Raw genomic sequence first — 18867 nt, 5'->3', positions numbered from 1 at the left:
GCTGTTCCTACAACTTTGATTTAATTATTGAAGAATTAAAGTTACAATTTGCCACTGCGACACGTGACTTAGTAGCTGTGAAGAACGCGTCTACTTCGCGCCGGAATAAGTGTCTACTAAGAAAACCACTTTTGAAGTTTGCTTAAGTAGAAGGCAAGGCCGTTCGAAAGATTCCAGTTACAGTTTTGCTCTTTGAGGGGTAATTTCCCAGTGATGCTAGAGAGTTTGTACATTATAGATTATCTTAGGCAAAGTTCTGTCCAATCATAGTACATTGAAACAACGAACCCGTTTTCGGGTTAATCGGGGGATTGGTGTAGTGGTAGCATGTTGGATTCCAGTTTCTCACAAGATGGAAATACCCATTGGTCGTCGGTTCAAATCCGGCATCCCTCAAACCAATATCGAAGTAAACTTCGATGTATCATGCGATATTTTTTTTCTTTTGGGGATTTAATAGAGAGTGGTAGGCAACGGGGGTGAGGTTTGTTTGTTTTTTCCATAATGTGTACACCTGTCCAGGCATGCAATTCTATGCAGTGTGCTCCATCAGTTCGAGCCTACAGTTCTCCTCGAGCCAGTTCCCTCATTACACGGTATCTATTTTACAAAACTTATCCAATATACAAAGTAAGTATCAAGTCCAATATCTCGTCTCGCTCTATACAGCATGTGAAGGGTCGCTTTCACGGTGGGAGGTCGGCATAGTTGATTCCAGTTTTGCAAGAAAGTGCGCAAGAAAAGGAAGCACTCATTCAGTTCAAATCTGGCATTCCTCATGCGTTCGTCGCTTTTTACATTTTTCCAGGGGGATTTACTCTCTGTTGAGGATGCTGAAACTTTTTGGCTCAATACTGGTGACGTTCCCGACAATCTGGGTCGCTTGACTACCTCCAAAACCTTGAGGCGATCGTCTTTGAGATAGCTCGCCGTGAGCAGTCCAAGAATAAGTGGCAGTTGAAAACTGATGTTTGCTAAAACGAGAGTTGATGAAATGCTGTATCGTACCTCAAAGGAATCTAATATCATTCAATCCTTCGTCAGTTGTTTTAAGCGAATGCCGTGCTTCCACTACCTCTTATATTGTCTACCGCGTAAGTACAGTCTAGAGATATGCTTGAATGGCTTCTCTAAATATTTTTACCTTTTCGACCTATCTCTATCCAAAATTAGTTTCTCAGTTTTCATTGTAGTATGCCTGTTCACGAAATATTGGCAAAAGAAACTTTAGTCAAAATCATATTGTACTTTTGCCTCTCATTTTTGTTACTAATTCCATTGCTAGTAGCTCATCGCTGTATTCAACTCCGTGTAAAATATGACCACTTCCCCGACCGTAAGATAAATTCAAAGCTGTTAAATACTGATCCCGATTCCCTTGGAGAATTGCTATCATTTGATTTTGTCCATTTTTCATGTATGATCCTATTGCTCTACGCCTTTTTAACAGTTGATAAAATGATAACTTTTCCCCGAATAAAAATCGTATCAAACGTCATTGTCAACTCAGAAAAACTCCACCAGTTTTCCAGATTCAGACTAGACTCGCTCGTGTGGTAGAAATCGACGTGGTGGAATGTTGCCACCTACACGTTGATGTGGAGGAGATGGTGTAGCTGACATCCGAGCGATCTCGTGAGGAAGAAGTCTTGATTGTTGAAAAGGAGGCGCGGCAGCATTCATGGTGGGCTTCTTTGGCTGTGGTGAGAGTATCCTGGAGTCGATTTCTGAGGGAAGAGATTTGACATTTTTTCGGTCGATTTCTTTCTTCTGATTCAGTGGCTTCTCTGCTGCGGATTCAACAGAAACTTGAGAAGCTGTAATTTCCACAGGCTTCGCTGACTGGTTTGGCTCGACAATTCCGAGTTTCTCTTCATGAAGCTTTTCTTCAACTTCTCCAGCAGAATTTTTGCCGTCCTTCCCATCTATAGACAGGCCAACCAAGATTTCAGGTAGCTTAACCGAATCGTCCCCAGTTTTTTGCTCGCCCAAACTATCCTCCAAAACTTGAGGAAGAATGATTGTCTTCGTAAAGTAAACAGCCTTCTGCCCAATAACAACGTTAAAGTCAATCCTGGTCCAGAAGATACCTTCTTCGGCACATGCGATCATCTCTCGCCCTGCCTGCTCAACTGCCTCGGCAGGAGGGGCATCCTCTCCACCTTCTAGCAGCTTAGCGAGACTCTGGAAGATAGAACTAGCTGCTTTCGCGAGCTCGACAGTAATTGCTGTTCTTAATTCGTGATCGCCATCGATTTGATGAATCTCGTGTTGTATGTTTTGGATTCCAGCGGCATCGAAGAGGGCTGGAAGGTTGTTGGAGGCTGCGAGAGAACGATTTAAGACTTCAGCCCAACCTTGGACAAGAGATATGCCGTGCTGGATCGGGTTCGGGATTTGAGACGAGAGAAGAGAGTGTTCAGGATCAATTTTAGGGAGATCAGTTGCCTTATGCGAGATGCATTTCCATCCGGTTCGCGAGAAGTCTGCATCAACCCACTGAATCCAACCTCCAGGCTCTAGATCTGTGTTAGTAAAGCAGCTTCATCGGCATTTCTCCAACTCACTAAGGCATTTATGCAAGTTCTCTAGGACCTCCTTCCATTGATCATCACCCAGGACCACGACCAAAGCTCGAACATGGATGAAATCATATCTTTCAAAGTGTCTCTCTTTGAATGCTTTCAAGATGTCACGTTCTTTGAGCTCGACATTGTGAGGAACGCTCTCTCCTGCTGGGAACTGTGCAGAAGAAATGTCGGTACCGTAGACCTTCACTTTTACATCCGGATAGTTCTCAGCAAACAACTGAGCCACCTCGATTGGCCAAATAGCGGTGCCAGTTGCAAAGTCAGCAATACGAATTGTGTGACCATCTGCATTAGCGACCAAAGATGATAGAATGGTTGGGTGGATAAGGAATTTGAAGGACTTTTTGATAATATCATGTTGGAGATTGAGCCTTGGATAGTCAGATTCGATTCGTTTTCGAGGGGTCGGCATACCTTTTTGTTTCTTCCTGGTCGCGCTTGAGGGGGTAAATTTCATCGGCCAACTTGGCTTCGGAAGTGAGGGCGTGAGATGACATTTTCGATTGGTAGTTTGTAATAATGATGAGATCTCCAGCTAGGAAGACGAATTTTTGGTGGGAGCAAGGTTAGGTAGTTAATAGATCGCGGTGTAGTGCTGTTCCAATTCAAAATAAAAGATCGAAGTCGCAAAACACCGGTGAGGTTGTAGAGTGGAGATGTCAAGTCAACCCGCAAATGTGTTGTGAATTGTGGCAAAGAAGGAAAGCTGAACGTCCTAACATGATTTTGTGAAGATCAGGTCTTGGTAATTTTTCTGATCTGTCGCTTTTGAATAGCAAAGTAGATAGTAAGATGAAGTTGTTTGAAATATTCCAGAGCCAGCTTGAAAAGAAAGTAAGGTTTTGAAAGCAATTGCGGGGCTATTGAAAGGATAAATGACCGAATACAATAGAATAATAAATGAGGGGGCGAGATAATAAAAAAGAGGGGTAGATAACAATTGCTGGTAGATTCATTGTGTCCGTACAAGAAGCAGAATAGCCACATAGCGTCAGCTTAGCGAGCTCGGTCGTTCTTGCCGTATTCTAATCTCAAATACCTAGTAACTTCTTATCTTGATTATCACAGATCTATACATGGTTTTTGCTTGTTCAGTAGTGAGTTTTTAACTGAAATTTCATTACCAACCAACAGTGTACTGCAATTCCGGCAGAACACTATCCTGGTATAATGACGTCAAAAATCGAAATTTATACGCTGTCTTCCTGAAATCACATTTGGCCTTTTATGTAGAGACAACGTTGTGTTTAGGCAAAGGCATTAAAGAAATACAAGCTCTTGGTTGAGTATCGTTATTCTGCCGTTAGAAGGTGTTGTAATACACTGGTGGTTTACTAGGTTGAGATGGCGAGCGGCCAAGTATTTAGGACGGCTTCATTTTCAACAATTCGAATCAAAATTTGACCTGGGAACAAAGATGCCATATCACCCAAAGTCGAGACAGTGTTCTTGATTTAATATTTCTTTTCCTTTAGATATGAACAGGCAAAGTTTACAATACCCTTCTCTGAACTCAATGAGGCTGTTTCTCTGGAAGAAAACATGCCAAATTACAACCGGGTATCTTGAAAATGCCCTTAGAAGAAAAAGTACCAACGTCCAAGCGTGTGGCAGTTCTGACCGGACATCTCCTTGTAGAAAAATTAGGATAAAATTCACCAAGTTAAATTTACTTAATTCTCCTGAGTGAACGAAATATAATGTTTCTTTGGCTAAAAGCCGAAATATTTTTCATGAAAGGGCCTTAGATTATCGGGTTTCTAATACTATCATACTTAGAGAGTTTACAGAAAGCCCGGTCAGTCTTAAAATGTAATGGTGAAGGGGTTACGGTCTTCGTTCTTAGGTTACCAGGTCGTGTCACAACTTATTTCCAAACCATAAGTGAAAATTGATATCAGAAGACTATGGGCTTTGCGTTTGTTTCAAATAACAACAGCAAATGAAATGTGCTGGGAATAAATGCTAAAATTTCCTGGTGGGGTCTTGAATTGGAAATCGACGCACTAATCGACGATGATAGCTGCTACCGCTGAGTCAACTTATCTTAAGTCCTACATTTCCATGCCGTCTTCTGTAGCCTGCCGAATTTTTCTTCTAATACTCGCGTATTTACGCTAAGATCACTGCATCTTCTTTTCAGGAGAGACTTGATATTCCCATCGAATGACGCCATTTCTGATCATAGATATTCACCAGTCTACTATCTTGAGTTCAGCAGCACCAAGAAGTATCCGAATTAATCGCATCCATGATCATGAGAAATTCGCCAAAGAAACCTTAACTCAAATCAGTAGACCAAATCTGCTGAGCGCCATTTAAACTTCCGTCACATGCAGTTAGCCTCCCGTCTCCGAAGGCATAGCTGCCTTACTTGTCTGTGGAATCTGGTGCCAACTCGTCGTTCTCGATCTGCCCAATCAATTTCGATGAATTTAACTGCCTAGCCCATGCACACTCATATGACAAGCACGAGCCTATGGAGAAGCATTTCTTAGAACTGCGGGGAGTCGTTCGTGGCGGTTTGTGGTGTTGAAGCTCGGCATATTTTTACGCGAGTGACGGCACTTCGGGTGAGTATATATATTGTGGCTTGCTCAAATTTGCGGAGTCTCCATACTCAGCGTCTCAGAGTCTGAGACTTCAAAAGAAGAAGAATTATGTACTGAATATGCAAGACTTGAGAAGGGTCATTCGTGGCCCAAGTTCCTCAGTGGAGATTCAATTGAGGAACTCCGTTGACTGAGCTGTCGTTTGAAATTGTTTAGTGTAATGAATTCCAGTTGCCTATTGCTCGCTACTGATGGTCCTGTTTCAGGAAATTTTGTGCCATGTAGCACAATGATACTCTGAGAACATCCATGTGGGGTAAAATCCGAGCATCAAGATTGCTATCTCTCAGGAAAACGTGAAGCTGGCATTGGGCCTCTATGTTCCGAAGATGAAAGAAGTCCTTAGTCTCAACAGATAGTAAAACTTGTCTTAGCACAGCACAGGAGATTTTGTCTTAGATAAAGAGGGAATAGGGTCAATCGGCCGGCTTCAATCGTTGTTTGGTGGTGGCTTGATCAGACTATGTAGCCTAGTCAAATGATGTCTTGCTGGTGCAACACGAAAGATCGTGTTATTTGGAGGTAAATTTTTGGCGCCACCAATTTTAGCAACCCCTACCAAGCCTCTTTTCCGAGTTCATTTATTTGTCATGCGGGAAGCCAGGAAGACTTTGAGACTAGGCAGAGACAGTTTCTTCTCGCAGCTTATATAAGAGCAGCACTGCTATCACTCAGTGGAAAATAATTCACGAATCCAAAAATCATCAAGGCAACGAATGAAGCTATCCATCTTTGGCGTAGTAGTGAACTTCCTCGCGAATTATCAGTCATCTGATATACAAAGCCTTCTTCATAATAAGATAGGTCTTCTGCCTCCGCATAGGTTGTCAACTCCATAACCATCGACACAACTTATGAGGCCATAAATAAGCCTCGAAAATCTCTTACGATGGTGTTCTACAGGAGAAACATCGTCATTTCTGATGATACCATTACGAGCGCAGCTCAGTTGACTTTGAAGCAGTCACTGGTGCCCAACTTCTTGGGTAAGTCTCTACTCTTCTTCGTTGGTATCAAGTAATAGCTGACGTCTCCTCTCAGTGACGATCCTTTTCTTTCTTTGGTATGGTAATCCAACTGAAACCTTGATATATGCGGCTAACACACAATAAAGGGGGTTCGCATATGGCCTGTTGGATGTCTTAAGTATACATATTTGCACTATACGGTTTAGCTAGCGCAATAACTAATCCCTCTTTTTGAAGATCCACACTTCCAGAAATCACTCAATATTACTCCCTCTATGGCCTCCGGCCTCTCGGCGGCATACTTCGGTGCATACTTCCTCTGCCCTCCCACAATAAGCGGCTGGATTCTTCGCAGATTTGGATTTCGTGTTACATTCATGAGTGGTTTGGCTGTTCTAGCAGTAGGATGCCTCTTGATGTGGCCCAGTGGAGTCAAAAGCTCGTTTGGCGGATTCTGCGGAAGCATGTTCGTTGTTGGGTCTGGTCTCGCTACTCTAGAGACCGCAGCAGATCCTTTCTTATCTATCTGCGGTCCTCCTCGATACTCTGAGATTCGATTAAATTTGGCTCAAGCAATTCAAGCCACAGGATCGTTCGTCGCTCCGCTTCTAGCATCCCGCGTCTTCTTCGCGCGCAGCGTCGACACTGCAGAAGGTCTTAAGAATGTACAATGGGTCTATCTGGGTGTTGCTGGCTTCGTTGGCCTGTTGATTGTTCTCTTCTTCTTGGCACCTATGCCCGAGATTACGGATGCGGATATGCACACCCAAGAAGCTCTGATTAGCGACGTAGATCCCGGACCATTGAAGAAGCAGTACAATCTGTTCCTGGCTGTATTTTCTCAATTCACATACGTTAGACATTATCTTCTCATTTTGCTTTGCACTGCTGACATTGGCATAGGTCGGAGCTCAGGTAGCTGTCGCCAATTATTTCGTCAACTTCTGTGAAGAGGCTGGCAAAACCCCAGCTGTCAGTTGTAAGTAATACCCTTCTGGGGAGGTTTCTTGATACACGATTGTTGACAATTAATTAGCCGACATATTCGCTGCTGCTCAAGGTCTCTATGCCTTCAATCGCTTTGTTGCTGGTGGGCTTATGGGCTTTCGAGCCGTCAAACCTCGATACGTTCTTGCAACATACTTGTTTGGGTGCTTCGCATTCGTTCTCGCGGCTTCTCAAACTGCAGGCAATACCTCAATTGTGATGATATGCTTGGTTCTCTGTTTCGAGTCCGCTTGCTTTGCCACAATTTTTGCACTAGGTCTTCGTGGCCTAGGTCGACACACAAAAATTGGTGGTGCGTTGATCGTCGCAGCTATTTCCGGTGGTGCTGTATTTCCTCCAATGACTGGTGCAGTTGCTACTCATTTGCAAAAGCAAAAGAGCACAAAACCTTTCCACACGGCAATGCTCATCCCAATGGGTGGCTTCATCTGCGCCTGGATCTATCCAATCTATGTCAATCTCTTGAAGAGGGATTTGATGGATGGCCATCGCACGACTGATGTCGGTATTGGACCTCCACTTGCTGAAAAGGAATTCAGCATGGTCGGTTCGCATGTGGCTAAAAATGATGGACATGTTACCGCAGTCTAGCGTACCTAAAGGTGTTTTCGGGATCTTGGATCGTCTCAGTAATCTAGTGGTGGATATAATTTCGCAGGTGAAATAACCTGTAGGTGGAGGTATCTAGGATTATCATCTTATCACATGTAACAATGAAATGGTATCAATCCGGCCAAATTGCATCATATGCAAGCGAAGTTGTTAAAGTCAAATGATACCAATCAACACAGCCATGCTGCTGAGACAAAACTCATGACCTTACACTAATTCGTCAATTGCCGTAGAAAAATAAACGATTTCGTATGTTATGAAATGAGAAGCGAAGATTTCCATCATCAAAGCAGTCAGATGTTTTAGCTGGATCAATCCCGTATGGTTTTAGAGCGTCGTGAGGTTTGACATATTTCCCGTCTTGTGATGAACAACTATAATGGTAATAACATACTATGTGTATTCCATTGTGTTGAAATAGTCGTATATGTTGTCTATTATTTTCAGTAAATGAGATATTTGAGACTGGAAATAACTTACTAAGCTTATTAGGCTGACAGAATCCATGGATCTTCGAGAGATCCACAAGTCACTACTTGTATTTTCCACCAGGAGCCGAGTGTCGGTAGAATGCACTCAATGTAATTCTAAATATTCTGTCCACTGGAAGACGGTGATGTGAAATAGGGGTTACATATTTTCGTTCATACCTTTCAGGTATGGATGGTCCTTCGCTTGTATTGGTTACCGTTTTTTGGTCTGGCTGTACGTGACCAGATTCAGAATGAACATTGCCGGTTTCAATCAACGCCGATTTTAGACAACCTATCATTTTCATTTGAAATTTGCATCTCGAAGATAAGTTGGACGAAAGGTGGTGAGATGCTCCACCCAAGCTACCTAGGCAGGCATTTGTTAGTGAGTTCGGTACTTCTTAGCCTGCTTTCATGGTACTGGTCTTCTATCAAAGAGATCTGCACTCTACTGAGGGGAAGCACTCTTAAGTAGCACTCGCAAAACAGTTCATTCGCAGTTTTCCTTCTCTAGGAAGTATCGGCCGGAGACAAACTTCATCGTGAATATACGCGAAGTGTAGTAAATATGAACAAGTGTTTCCTAGGCAACCAAGAATACAGACCAGCGAGGTGAATTCCACACGAGAATCCCCATACCGGTTGAAAATCCAATCTGCGAACGGCAGGAACGAGTCAGCTTTACGTCGAAGCAACCTCGTCTTTTCATCACCAAGGAGGTCTTCCAAACTCCACCATCCAGTTCCAAAAACCCCTTTGAGCTTTTAAAATCCAAGATGCAATGCAATGTTTTCTTTTTGGCCTTATTGGGTATCGGTCTTGGAATCGCATTCCCACAGCAAGCAAACCGAACTGTTTACGATGATCTGCTTACCAGCCCTACCGAATATGGCTTCAGGTCTTTCAATCGAAAAATTGATAATCAAATTCGACAATTGAGAAATGAGTCGATCGCTAAAAGTTACAGCAAATGCCAGAATGCTGTACGCACCGAACCATCTGAAGTTCTGGGACCAAGCTGATGAAATACAGTGTGCTCTTTTGGCGATTTTGTTAACGAACGTCAGCTCACCCAACCAACTCGACTATCGTCCGCTGCAATATTGGTCGGTCCAGCAGTCTGAAGTTACTCCGGCGTGCAGAGTCGATGTTTCCAGTGCCAAGATGATTTCGTCAACGATACTAGTGTCTAATTTAACGAATTGCCCATTTGCGGTACGGAGTGGCGGCCACACCAGCTGGGCAGGCGGATCTAGTATTCAAGATGGCATCCTAATCAACCTAGCGAATCTGAACATGGTTTCTCTCAACAGCGATCGGACAGTAGCCAAGGTGGGGGCAGGCAACAATTGGTATGACGTCTATAAAGTACTCGATCCTTTGGGTATATCAGTAGTAGGAGGGAGAGAAGCGGGTGTTGGAGTCGGTGGTCTGCTTCTAGGAGGTAAGCTCGTTCTCTATTCATTTCCGATCTTCGACTGATACATATCAGGTGGTATATCATACTTTTCAGGTCGATATGGATGGGGGTGTGACAACGTTCTGAACTATGAAGTCGTGCTTGCTAACGGTAAAATTGTGAACGCTTCGCCATATCGGAACGCAGCCCTGTATTGGGCGCTTCGAGGAGGTTCAGGAACTAATTTTGGCATTGTCAGCCGCTTCGACTTAGGAGCGTTTGAGCAAGGCCTGCTGTGGGGAGGAAACCGATTCTATTTGTGGGATAACAAAGACGTCCTCGTAGACACTTTCGCGAAGTTTATTGTGGATGCTCCCATGGATGAATTTGCGTAGGTTATCTCATGTCTTCAATTGTGACATGATGGGAATACTGTATTCTTGTTGCGTCTCGGTGAGCCAAGAGCTGATTGTGGCTCTGCAGACACCTCTATATTTCCTTCGGCTATAACATCCAACTCGGTGGGTTTGCTGGAATTGCTGGGCCGGCGTATGGCAGAGCAATCTCAAATGCGACAATTTTCGAAGATTTGAACAAAATACCCGTCCTTTTTGATACGACGCACATCGCGAGTATGGGCGTACTAGCTGTTGAACTCAACCAAACGGATTTCCTCAGGAAAGTTGAGTCATTTCCCCAACCGTCCCATAGTATGCTAATCGATAATTAGGGAAATGTAAGTGCCGACAGGATAAGTGGTGACATCAGATGCTTTTAAGAGAAATATTAACCAGTTATAGCTTTAAGACCGTAACATTCAAGAGCAATTCAACACTGATGAAGAAAATTGTCGGAATATTCCACGAGGAAGCCAGTAATGTCTTGGATGTGACAGGCCTAAACCCATTCTTCGCCTTCCAACCATTATCCGTCAATATAATAGCTCATATGCAAAAGAATGGTGGCAATGTTCTGGGTCTTTCCGAAGCTGATGGACCATTAACAAGTAACACTTTACCTGAAATGTCAATAGACTGTGCTAAGATTGATACTAGTCATGAATCTCAATTGGGGGTGGGCCAATTCTGCCGATGACGGTCGTGTCAATGCTGCCTTGGATCGATTCGTATTCAGAAGCGTAGAGTTGGCAAAATCTCTGAACTTAGATCATCGGTTCATTTATCTAAATTATGCTACTTTGGATCAGGATGTGTTCAGCGGGTATGGACAGAAAAGTCTTACTAGACTAAAAGTCGTCCAAAAGAAGTATGATCCGACTGGAGTGTTCAAAAGACTGCAACCCGGATACTTCAAGCTCTGAAATTGCCTGTGCTATTATTCTTGTTTTAACAGGGCGGTTAGCAATAAGTATGTACACATACATAAGCATAATCAAAAACCTCGAATTCATACGTGTAGTACTCTGCAGCATCTCCTCTCTGTAGGGGAGCACAATGTGGAACGACTACCTACATAAAATGTAAGGTCTCGCTTTGCATTATGTCCCACTCCACCTTACTAATGGGGGTTGAATACAACTTTGTGAAAGGCGGTCAGAGTAAAAGCCTTCCGAGTTCACGTTGTCACGAGCAGCCGTGTCGCTCTCACTAAAACTATACCGCAGGTGTTCACTATAGAACCTCACGATTGGGTAGTTGTAATTCATCGGCAATTTATGTTGTATTACCACTTCTTCGGGGCGCCAACCACAGTTCTAGAGAACACAGCACTTGCAATGGGTTCCGAAGCTTTCGCCTTCTGCCTCGCTTCAATACCAGTCCTGTCTGTTACCGGCGTCGCGTTGATAATGTTGTCGAACTCATCGTCGTCCCCGTTGTCGGAATCTGCCTCGACATCCGAGTCCTCTTTCACGGCGATGGGGCGAGCAACCTTTTCCAGAGCAGGTTTCGATGTATCCTTCGGATTTGTGAATGGCTTCGAAGCCAGAACACGACGCCTAAGTTCCGCCATTTCTTCCTCGTCGTCTTCATCATCTGTTATATTCAAAGGGTCTTCTTCCTTCATTAGGTCTGGTTTTTCCTCAATTTTTGCAGGTTTCGTGCCGAGATAAATTCCGTCCAGTTCATCGTCATCGTCGCCTTCTTTGTCGTTATCATCGTCTTCGTCTTCATCGGAGCTCTCCTGAACTCTATGGTTTGTGTTGCCACCTTTCCACATGTCTGTTTCTTCGCCGTCCTCCCCAGTCGCTCTGCTATCTGCGTATTCTTTCTCTAACCTCGCCATCCACGCCTCCTCGGTCTTCTTGATATCGGCTTCATCCGTACACGCAGCATACCGTCGCAAGATAGAAGAATTGATCTCCAAAAAGGCTGACCCATACGAAAAATGTGACAAGACTTCTTCCGCCCACTCTGGATGGCCACAAATATAAAATGCAGCACCCAATGCTTCGACGCAATTTAATCTCCATGGTTTCCCGTAATTGACGCTGTTCGCAGCCACCAAGTAAGGTAACAATCTTTCGCATTTGCCACCGATTTTGGCCCAAGGAACCTCTTTAACTCGTGCCCACGAGCACTCTACCACAGCGGCACCAAATTGCTCCATGATCTCGCGGTCTGCTGGGGAGATGGTCTGCTTAGCGTTTGGACTTATGATGACCCCAGAATGCTTTTGACCAACGTGAAGCTCGCGCATGAGGCCCAGCTTCATCATTTTCTTGCCCGAGCATCTCTTGGGGTCGCAGTGTCCCAAATCCCAACATGCTGCTTTGAAGGCGGGGCGCGAGTTCGCCGCGGGGTTGTCGTCATCGTCTTCGTTATTGCTTCGCAGGCCTCTTTGCTTTGGGGCGTTACTGTACTTCTTCCCCTTGGCTGAAAATCCATCCTTCTTGTGTCGGACCATTTTGAATGTTGTGTTGAATGGCAGAGAAAATTACTTGTAAATGTTGTAGATGGCGAGAAGCACGAGAGGAGGGACCGCGTCAAAAACGTCAGGCCGCTGCAGCTTCGCTTCGTCAGAACGCCGCAGCAGCCACGAAGACAAGTCTCCCCCACCATCTGCGCCCCAAGGTCTTGACAGTTTGCCCTTACTACAATCAACGTCGCAATTCTTTCAAAGACGGCATTGGCAAGTTCACATCGATCACCTCCAAATGGAGGCCGCTTCAGCGCGAATGGCGGCCCGGGACCGCTTCGGTGTCATGGGCGACCCAGGCCCGTCGCAGCTACAACGATATATTCAACAAGCCTGCAGTCCAGAGAACTTCGAACCAAATCTGGCGCTCAATCTTGAGATATCCGACCTGATCAACTCGAAGAAAGGCAACGCGCCTCGAGAAGCGGCCGTAGCTATCGTCAACTATATCAACCATCGAAATCCAAACGTCTCCCTCTTGGCACTTAACCTGCTCGATATCTGCGTTAAGAACTGCGGCTACCCGTTTCACCTGCAGATTAGTACGAAAGAGTTTTTGAACGAGCTCGTTAGAAGATTTCCTGAACGGCCACCTATTCGAGCAACCAGAGTTCAACAGAAGATTTTAGAGGCCATTGAAGAATGGCGGGGTACAATCTGCTTGACCTCGAGGTACAAGGAGGACCTGGGGTTTATCAGAGACATGCATAGACTTTTGAGCTACAAGGGCTACGTTTTCCCAGAGGTTAGAAGAGAGGATGCTGCTGTCTTGAATCCTAGCGATGTAAGATGTACCGCCTAGAACGCGATTGTCCCTCTAATTGTTTAATAGAACCTCAAGTCGGCAGACGAGATGGAGGAGGAAGAAAAGGCTGCTCAGTCCGCGAAGCTTCAAGAGTTAATAAGACGCGGTGGCCCAGAGGATCTTCAGGAAGCGAATAGGTTGATGAAGATAATGGCGGGCTATGATACGAGACAAAAAACCGACTATCGAGCCAAGGCAGCAGAGGAGGTTGGCAAGGTGCAACAAAAGGCACGACTCCTAGAAGAGCGTCTTGCTGAGTTCAAGCCTGGGGATAAGATGACTGAGGGGGACGTCTATGAAGAGCTGGCATCTGCTTTACAAAGCGCACACCCAAAGATCCAACGAATGTGCGAGGAAGAGTCCGACGATCATGAAGCAGTAGCGAAACTGCTCGAGATAAACGATAGCATCCACCGCACGGTTGAGCGCTACAAGTTGATGAAGAAGGGCGAAGTAGACGCGGCTGCAAAAATCGCAGCAGGAACACTTGGCACTAGTACCGGTGTTGGCAAAAATGCTGCTAACGAGCTATCGTTGATTGATTTTGATGGCGATGCAGCTGATACCAATGGCAATGGAAACACTGCTTCAGAGCCGCCGGCCTCTGGGCAAGCTGGAGGACTTGAAGATGATTTACTGGGCCTATCCATAGGTGAAGCAAACTACGGTCAAGGTGGTGGCATTTCTCTCGGATTCGGAAACAATACAGGCAAGACATCAGTGTATCTGAATCTTGCTAATACTGACTGTTATAGGTATGCCAGGACCTGCGTTAATGTCTACAACGACGGAGCATAGCACCGCACGAGGCCCGGCTCCAACATTTCCTGCTACTTCTCAGCAGCCAGCTGTTGTCAAGCCAGATTACTCTGCGTTTTCGGCTTTTGGCTCTCCTTCGCATCCTGTATCCAAGTCCACAACGCCACAACCATCATTGTTCCAGCAGCAGCAGCAGCAGCAAGCTGCTTTGGCACACAAACCTCAGCCAGCTCCACCCGCTGCCGATCCCTTTGCTGCTCTAACTTCCCCAATACGAAACTCGACGCCACAGCAACCAACTCCCTCGATGTTCGATTTTGCCTCTCTTCAGACATCAAAACCGGGACCAGCGCCTTTGCCTGCGGCGGATGACGATGAGTGGGCATTTGAATCGGCTCTACCAGATGGACTTCCGTCTTCGAACACCATCGCAGTCAGCAGGACTGGTTTAAGTATAGATATGATGGCGTCTCGCGAACCACAGAACCCATCTATTATCAATCTCTCCCTGTCTTTTTCGAATCAGTCAGAGATGCCCATCTCAGAACTTATGTTCATGGCCGCAGTCACAAAGGTACGTCGTCACGTGTTGGTGCAATAAGATCATAAGCTCGTTTTATGTCCTTAGTACACTCATGGAGCTAACAGTATTCTAGGGCTATTCTCTCAAACTACAGCCACAAACTGGGCGAATATTACAGCCACGGGAACAAGCAGGTATCAAACAAGTCATATTGCTCAACGGGGTGGAGCCCGGAAAAGGCGATTCGGTAAAGTTACGATGGAAGGTTTCTTACATACTAGGTGCTCAGCCGATAAACGAGCAAGGAGAGATCTCCTCCCTAGGTATTTCTTGATTCTGTCAAGGCATACTAGGTAAACTAAATCTTATGCAATACCCGAACTCGGTTGCACTTTGTTTTCATGGACCGATATGCGACATGACTAGGCAGCAAAAAGAATTTGCCCTGAGTTATCAAACGCCAGGAGTTTCGCGAGTATACAGCCCGTGTTGTGGGATAGATGGATTTACAATTGACTTTTATATGATGTCAACATAACAACTTCTTAGAGTTAAAATAGCGGACCGTCTAAATCGATCTAGCTACATCCCACGCATCGTTTCAGGAGTTCCTGCTCAATCTTAAAAAAAATCCAGCTTCACGATTCATATTTTCTACGAATCGTTCATTGGTAACTGAATACGATACCAGTGCAAGTGATCAAGAAACGACTTCTCAAACTCCCCCCTCATACGCACTTTTAGTCTTCTCAATATAGATAATAGGGTATTTTCACTCAACTAACTCAAGTGAATAGTTTTTTCAAGCAGGATATCGTCCTTTTGCAATAACAAGGTTCCCGGTCAGACGGCAGCCCACTTGGGCGACAGCCACGATCATTATCATTACGAACAAGCGTTGTTAGCCCATCTATCTATCTATCTAAAATACCTTTCCTATCCCCACAGAATTTGAACACTCTTCGCTGGCCCGCTCGCACTTTCGGTTTGCGTCATCAGTCAATCCTGCGAGCAATGCCCCCCCTTCATCAGCAAGGAATCCGGGATTCGCAAGAAATCTAGGATCAAGCCAAAACACTCTCTCGTCGCCATTCTGGATCATTGTACGTACATTCTGAGCCCTCTTGTGACCACCAAAATACCAAATAACACTACGAATAGCCCCAAAGATACTCACAACGGCGTATAACCATTTGTAAACAGGATATGTGACACATCCCCAGAATCTAGGCTGTAGATCTGAGCGTCTTCTGGTATGAACATATTTGAAGACCAACAGCGGTATCATCGATACTAAAGTGAGCAAAAGAGCTTGTCGCCAAAAGCTGGAATCGCCCGCCATCGTGACTAGCACAGGAACACGCACCCAATCCACAATCAACGTGGCAATAGCGTATGCATGTACGAATTTCTGAGTGAGGATGCCTTTGAAGGTATTTTGCCCATTCAGAGATAAGAATAACCGACTAGCGAAACCGAGCAATCTACCATGTCGTCCCATTTCCCAGCTGTTCTTCCTTTGTTGCCACCAGTTCAGACCAGGTCCAAAAATTGTCGTTGGGACTTCTGTTTCTAGTACGACTCGAAAATCCATCGCGATCCTCTTCTTCATTTTCTGCATGCTCAATCCAGTATTGACGTCTTCAGCGATGAAGTCGAGCGAATGGTAGTTGCTGATCAGGTCAATCAAAGTATCCCTCTCACAAAACCAACCTGCGCCATGAGGATACAACACGCCACACAAGCTCGACTCTGCCATTTTGCTTAGGCCAGACATCTTATACTCGCAGTCTTGCCACGCTACTAGGAACAGAGGCGATTTTCCGGATGCGTCGATTGCGCGCAGAGGAAAAGCAACGCCCTTCGTCACATCATCTATCTTGTCAGTTGGAGCCCGGAAGTTCCTAGGAATAGAAACATCATCTGTTTCAGAGTCAGATCTAGCTGCGAGTAACCCTTTGGGGACATACCATCTACTGTCATGATGGAGTCGTAATTGCGACAAGCGAGGGCGCCAACAAGTTGCGCACAGTTTTTACTCCCTATCGGCGACCATATGTACACGATATCGGGGTGTTGCGTTCTTATCCAACCTCGAAAGTCGTCTGGCGGGTATTTTGTGCGTCCGTTGTCGACAATGCATACGTCTTGGGGTCGGAAGTGCGGATATGCTAATTCTAAGACCTTTCTCATGGCATCTCTATCGCTATTATGGCATGGAATAACCAGAGCTGTCCGATGATCTAGATCTTTGACGTCTGGAGAAGCTCCTTCAGTAGGTTTTCTCTCCTTAGCTGAGACATTGAGTTCACCTGTTCTCTCTACAGCACATTCGATTCCGACCTTCTCGGTTATGCTTTTGGTACTCTCGTTGAAACTAGCCGCATTCTTTGTTTCGTTGAAAATTCCTGAGTTGGCTTCGGCGTCTGTGCAATGCAACGAATATTCCGGATCTAATCGTGGGATTCGGACGACAAGGAGGACGATCCATATCATGATAGGTTCCAGTGCCAGTACAAGCACCAGGATAGGAAGCATGTTACTCCTCGTAATGGCCATGGACTTTTCTATCCATTTGGTGTAGTGCTCTGAGAGTACGATACCTGCGATGATAACTGCAACGCCTAACAACACGGTGTACTTCCAAATACCAAACGGCCAAAATATTTGTCGGACGTCAATCATTTCCAGAAAGACCTTCGGATCGATTTGCTTGGATAAGCTCTCCTTGATGGCTTTCCAGCAACGCCTTACACCACAACGATTCCGCCTGAACCGCTTCTTCTCAACTATATGAATGGATTGTTGACCGCTCCATTCTGTATTCGCAGGGCTTTTGTCGTTGCTCCCATACGGATGGGCATAAGAGTCAAAGACTGTGGTGGTAGAATCCCAGGCGCGTGTTAGTGCAGGCTTTTTCTCCCCATGTGTGATATCTTCCTTCGACAATCTCTGGATGGTAAGCGGTGAGCTTCTATCGGCATCTTTATACATCGATATCAAGCTCGGAGATTCAGATAAACTGCTGGGCTTTTCGTTGTTGATGTTGTGCAAATGTGACCCTGAGCTTGAAAGCTGTGCTGGAGGGGGTCGAATTGGTAAAGAGATGATTGATTTGCGAATCTTAGCAGAGTTTGTTTTCTCTGCGAACGGCAGCGGATCTTGATACTTAAGTCTGTTATCTTGCCAATGAATACTGCTGTAGTCGTTTGTGTTTGGCGGCGTATTCGATCCGCATGTGTACAGTTTTGACGAACGTTTATGCATTGGACTAGCTTCTGAGAGAGGTAAGTTGAAGGTTCGATTGTATGTCGAATATACACATGTAGATGATGGCTCGAATTGGCGTAAGCTTTTGTTGTTATTATTATTCGTAAGAGATGGACATGAGAGGGTTTGAAAATCAGAAGGTTCAGAAGTCATCGCCATGTTCTCTGAGAGAAAACTCTATCAAATGCTGTTTGCCATTCAACGAGAGATGGTTCTTAACTTTTGTGGAAGAAATTAAATTTCAAAGCCGTATAAACAAACTAGTCAGAAAATCCAAAAAAGAAGTTGAAGGTGCAATATGGTTGTTTTTTCAGCTCGTCAGGGAAATTACATGCAGTCAACGACTCAACAACAAGCAAAAGAACACCACAGTTTTGTTGATCCAGATCCATTATAGTCTCAAATCATATAAAGATCTTCCGCTGCCAGGGTTCCGATTGAATATTTGAGAGACACGGCTGTCAATTAACATGGATTGACGCGCTGAGAGGTGACATAATCGGCGTTAACCTGTGAGAGATCAAATCAATATTACCATAGTACGAGTCACATAATAATTTCTTCGGCGAGGCCCTCTCAGTAGATTTAATTATCAGAGGCTACGTTTCCTACTCGTAATCCTAAGAAGCTGTATTAGGGCGTCGTCGAGTTTCTAAAAAGTGTTTCTACTCGTTATGAAACCCTTATTCAGGCAAGGCTGGACTTTTTCAACATCTAATTGTAATTTTGTGTAGAAAATTCGTGTACCTATTAAGGAAGGAGTATTGGAATTGTTTTTTTGGATTTCCATACTTGCGGGAATGGAATCTCCACAACTTCTTTTCCGTAAGAGGCACCAATTCTTCTACATCTTATTGACTATTGAATGCATGTAGTAAAATCCCTTGCGTCAACGGAAGATCGTCGTTCCAACAAACATTAAGCGAGACTCTATACTTGGAAAAAGGGGCTTGCCTGCATGATCCGATGC

General features: G+C 44.9%; 6 protein-coding genes across 6 annotated transcripts; 3 read left to right on the top strand and 3 right to left on the bottom strand.

The window, feature by feature from the left end:
* Window positions 1-1539: 1539 nt before the first annotated feature.
* GLAREA_05226 (S-adenosyl-L-methionine-dependent methyltransferase) lies at window positions 1540-3088 on the bottom strand (the record flags this gene model as incomplete). Its single annotated transcript, XM_008078515.1, has 3 exons — window positions 1540-2519; window positions 2568-2962; window positions 3006-3088. 3 exons carry the CDS (start codon window positions 3086-3088, stop codon window positions 1540-1542), a joined length of 1458 nt encoding a protein of 485 aa, XP_008076706.1.
* A 3004-nt stretch (window positions 3089-6092) lies between these two features.
* Window positions 6093-7770, top strand: GLAREA_05225 (MFS general substrate transporter; the record flags this gene model as incomplete). The annotated part of the gene is made up of 6 exons (XM_008078514.1): window positions 6093-6189; window positions 6245-6266; window positions 6318-6349; window positions 6409-7025; window positions 7075-7150; window positions 7208-7770. The coding sequence occupies 6 exons, from the start codon at window positions 6093-6095 to the stop codon at window positions 7768-7770; spliced, it is 1407 nt and encodes a 468-aa protein (XP_008076705.1).
* Window positions 7771-9040: 1270 nt separating this feature from the next.
* Window positions 9041-10984, top strand: GLAREA_05224 (FAD-binding protein; the record flags this gene model as incomplete). The annotated part of the gene is made up of 7 exons (XM_008078513.1): window positions 9041-9247; window positions 9297-9708; window positions 9757-10054; window positions 10147-10350; window positions 10394-10399; window positions 10464-10669; window positions 10719-10984. 7 exons carry the CDS (start codon window positions 9041-9043, stop codon window positions 10982-10984), a joined length of 1599 nt encoding a protein of 532 aa, XP_008076704.1.
* A 362-nt stretch (window positions 10985-11346) lies between these two features.
* GLAREA_05223 (uncharacterized protein) lies at window positions 11347-12528 on the bottom strand (the record flags this gene model as incomplete). The annotated part of the gene is made up of 1 exon (XM_008078512.1): window positions 11347-12528. One exon carries the CDS (start codon window positions 12526-12528, stop codon window positions 11347-11349), a length of 1182 nt encoding a protein of 393 aa, XP_008076703.1.
* Window positions 12529-12778: 250 nt separating this feature from the next.
* Window positions 12779-14961, top strand: GLAREA_05222 (ENTH/VHS; the record flags this gene model as incomplete). The annotated part of the gene is made up of 4 exons (XM_008078511.1): window positions 12779-13324; window positions 13373-13997; window positions 14101-14678; window positions 14761-14961. The coding sequence occupies 4 exons, from the start codon at window positions 12779-12781 to the stop codon at window positions 14959-14961; spliced, it is 1950 nt and encodes a 649-aa protein (XP_008076702.1).
* A 588-nt stretch (window positions 14962-15549) lies between these two features.
* Window positions 15550-18056, bottom strand: GLAREA_05221 (Nucleotide-diphospho-sugar transferase; the record flags this gene model as incomplete). The annotated part of the gene is made up of 2 exons (XM_008078510.1): window positions 15550-16550; window positions 16598-18056. 2 exons carry the CDS (start codon window positions 18054-18056, stop codon window positions 15550-15552), a joined length of 2460 nt encoding a protein of 819 aa, XP_008076701.1.
* Between the last annotated feature and the right edge of the window lie 811 nt (window positions 18057-18867).

Source organism: Glarea lozoyensis (genome assembly GCF_000409485.1).
Source record: "Glarea lozoyensis ATCC 20868 chromosome Unknown GLAREA10, whole genome shotgun sequence".
NCBI classification, from domain to species: Eukaryota; Fungi; Ascomycota; class Leotiomycetes; order Helotiales; family Helotiaceae; genus Glarea; species Glarea lozoyensis.
Note: the sequence above shows the minus strand (reverse complement) of the source record. Positions and strands in the feature narration are given on the sequence as shown.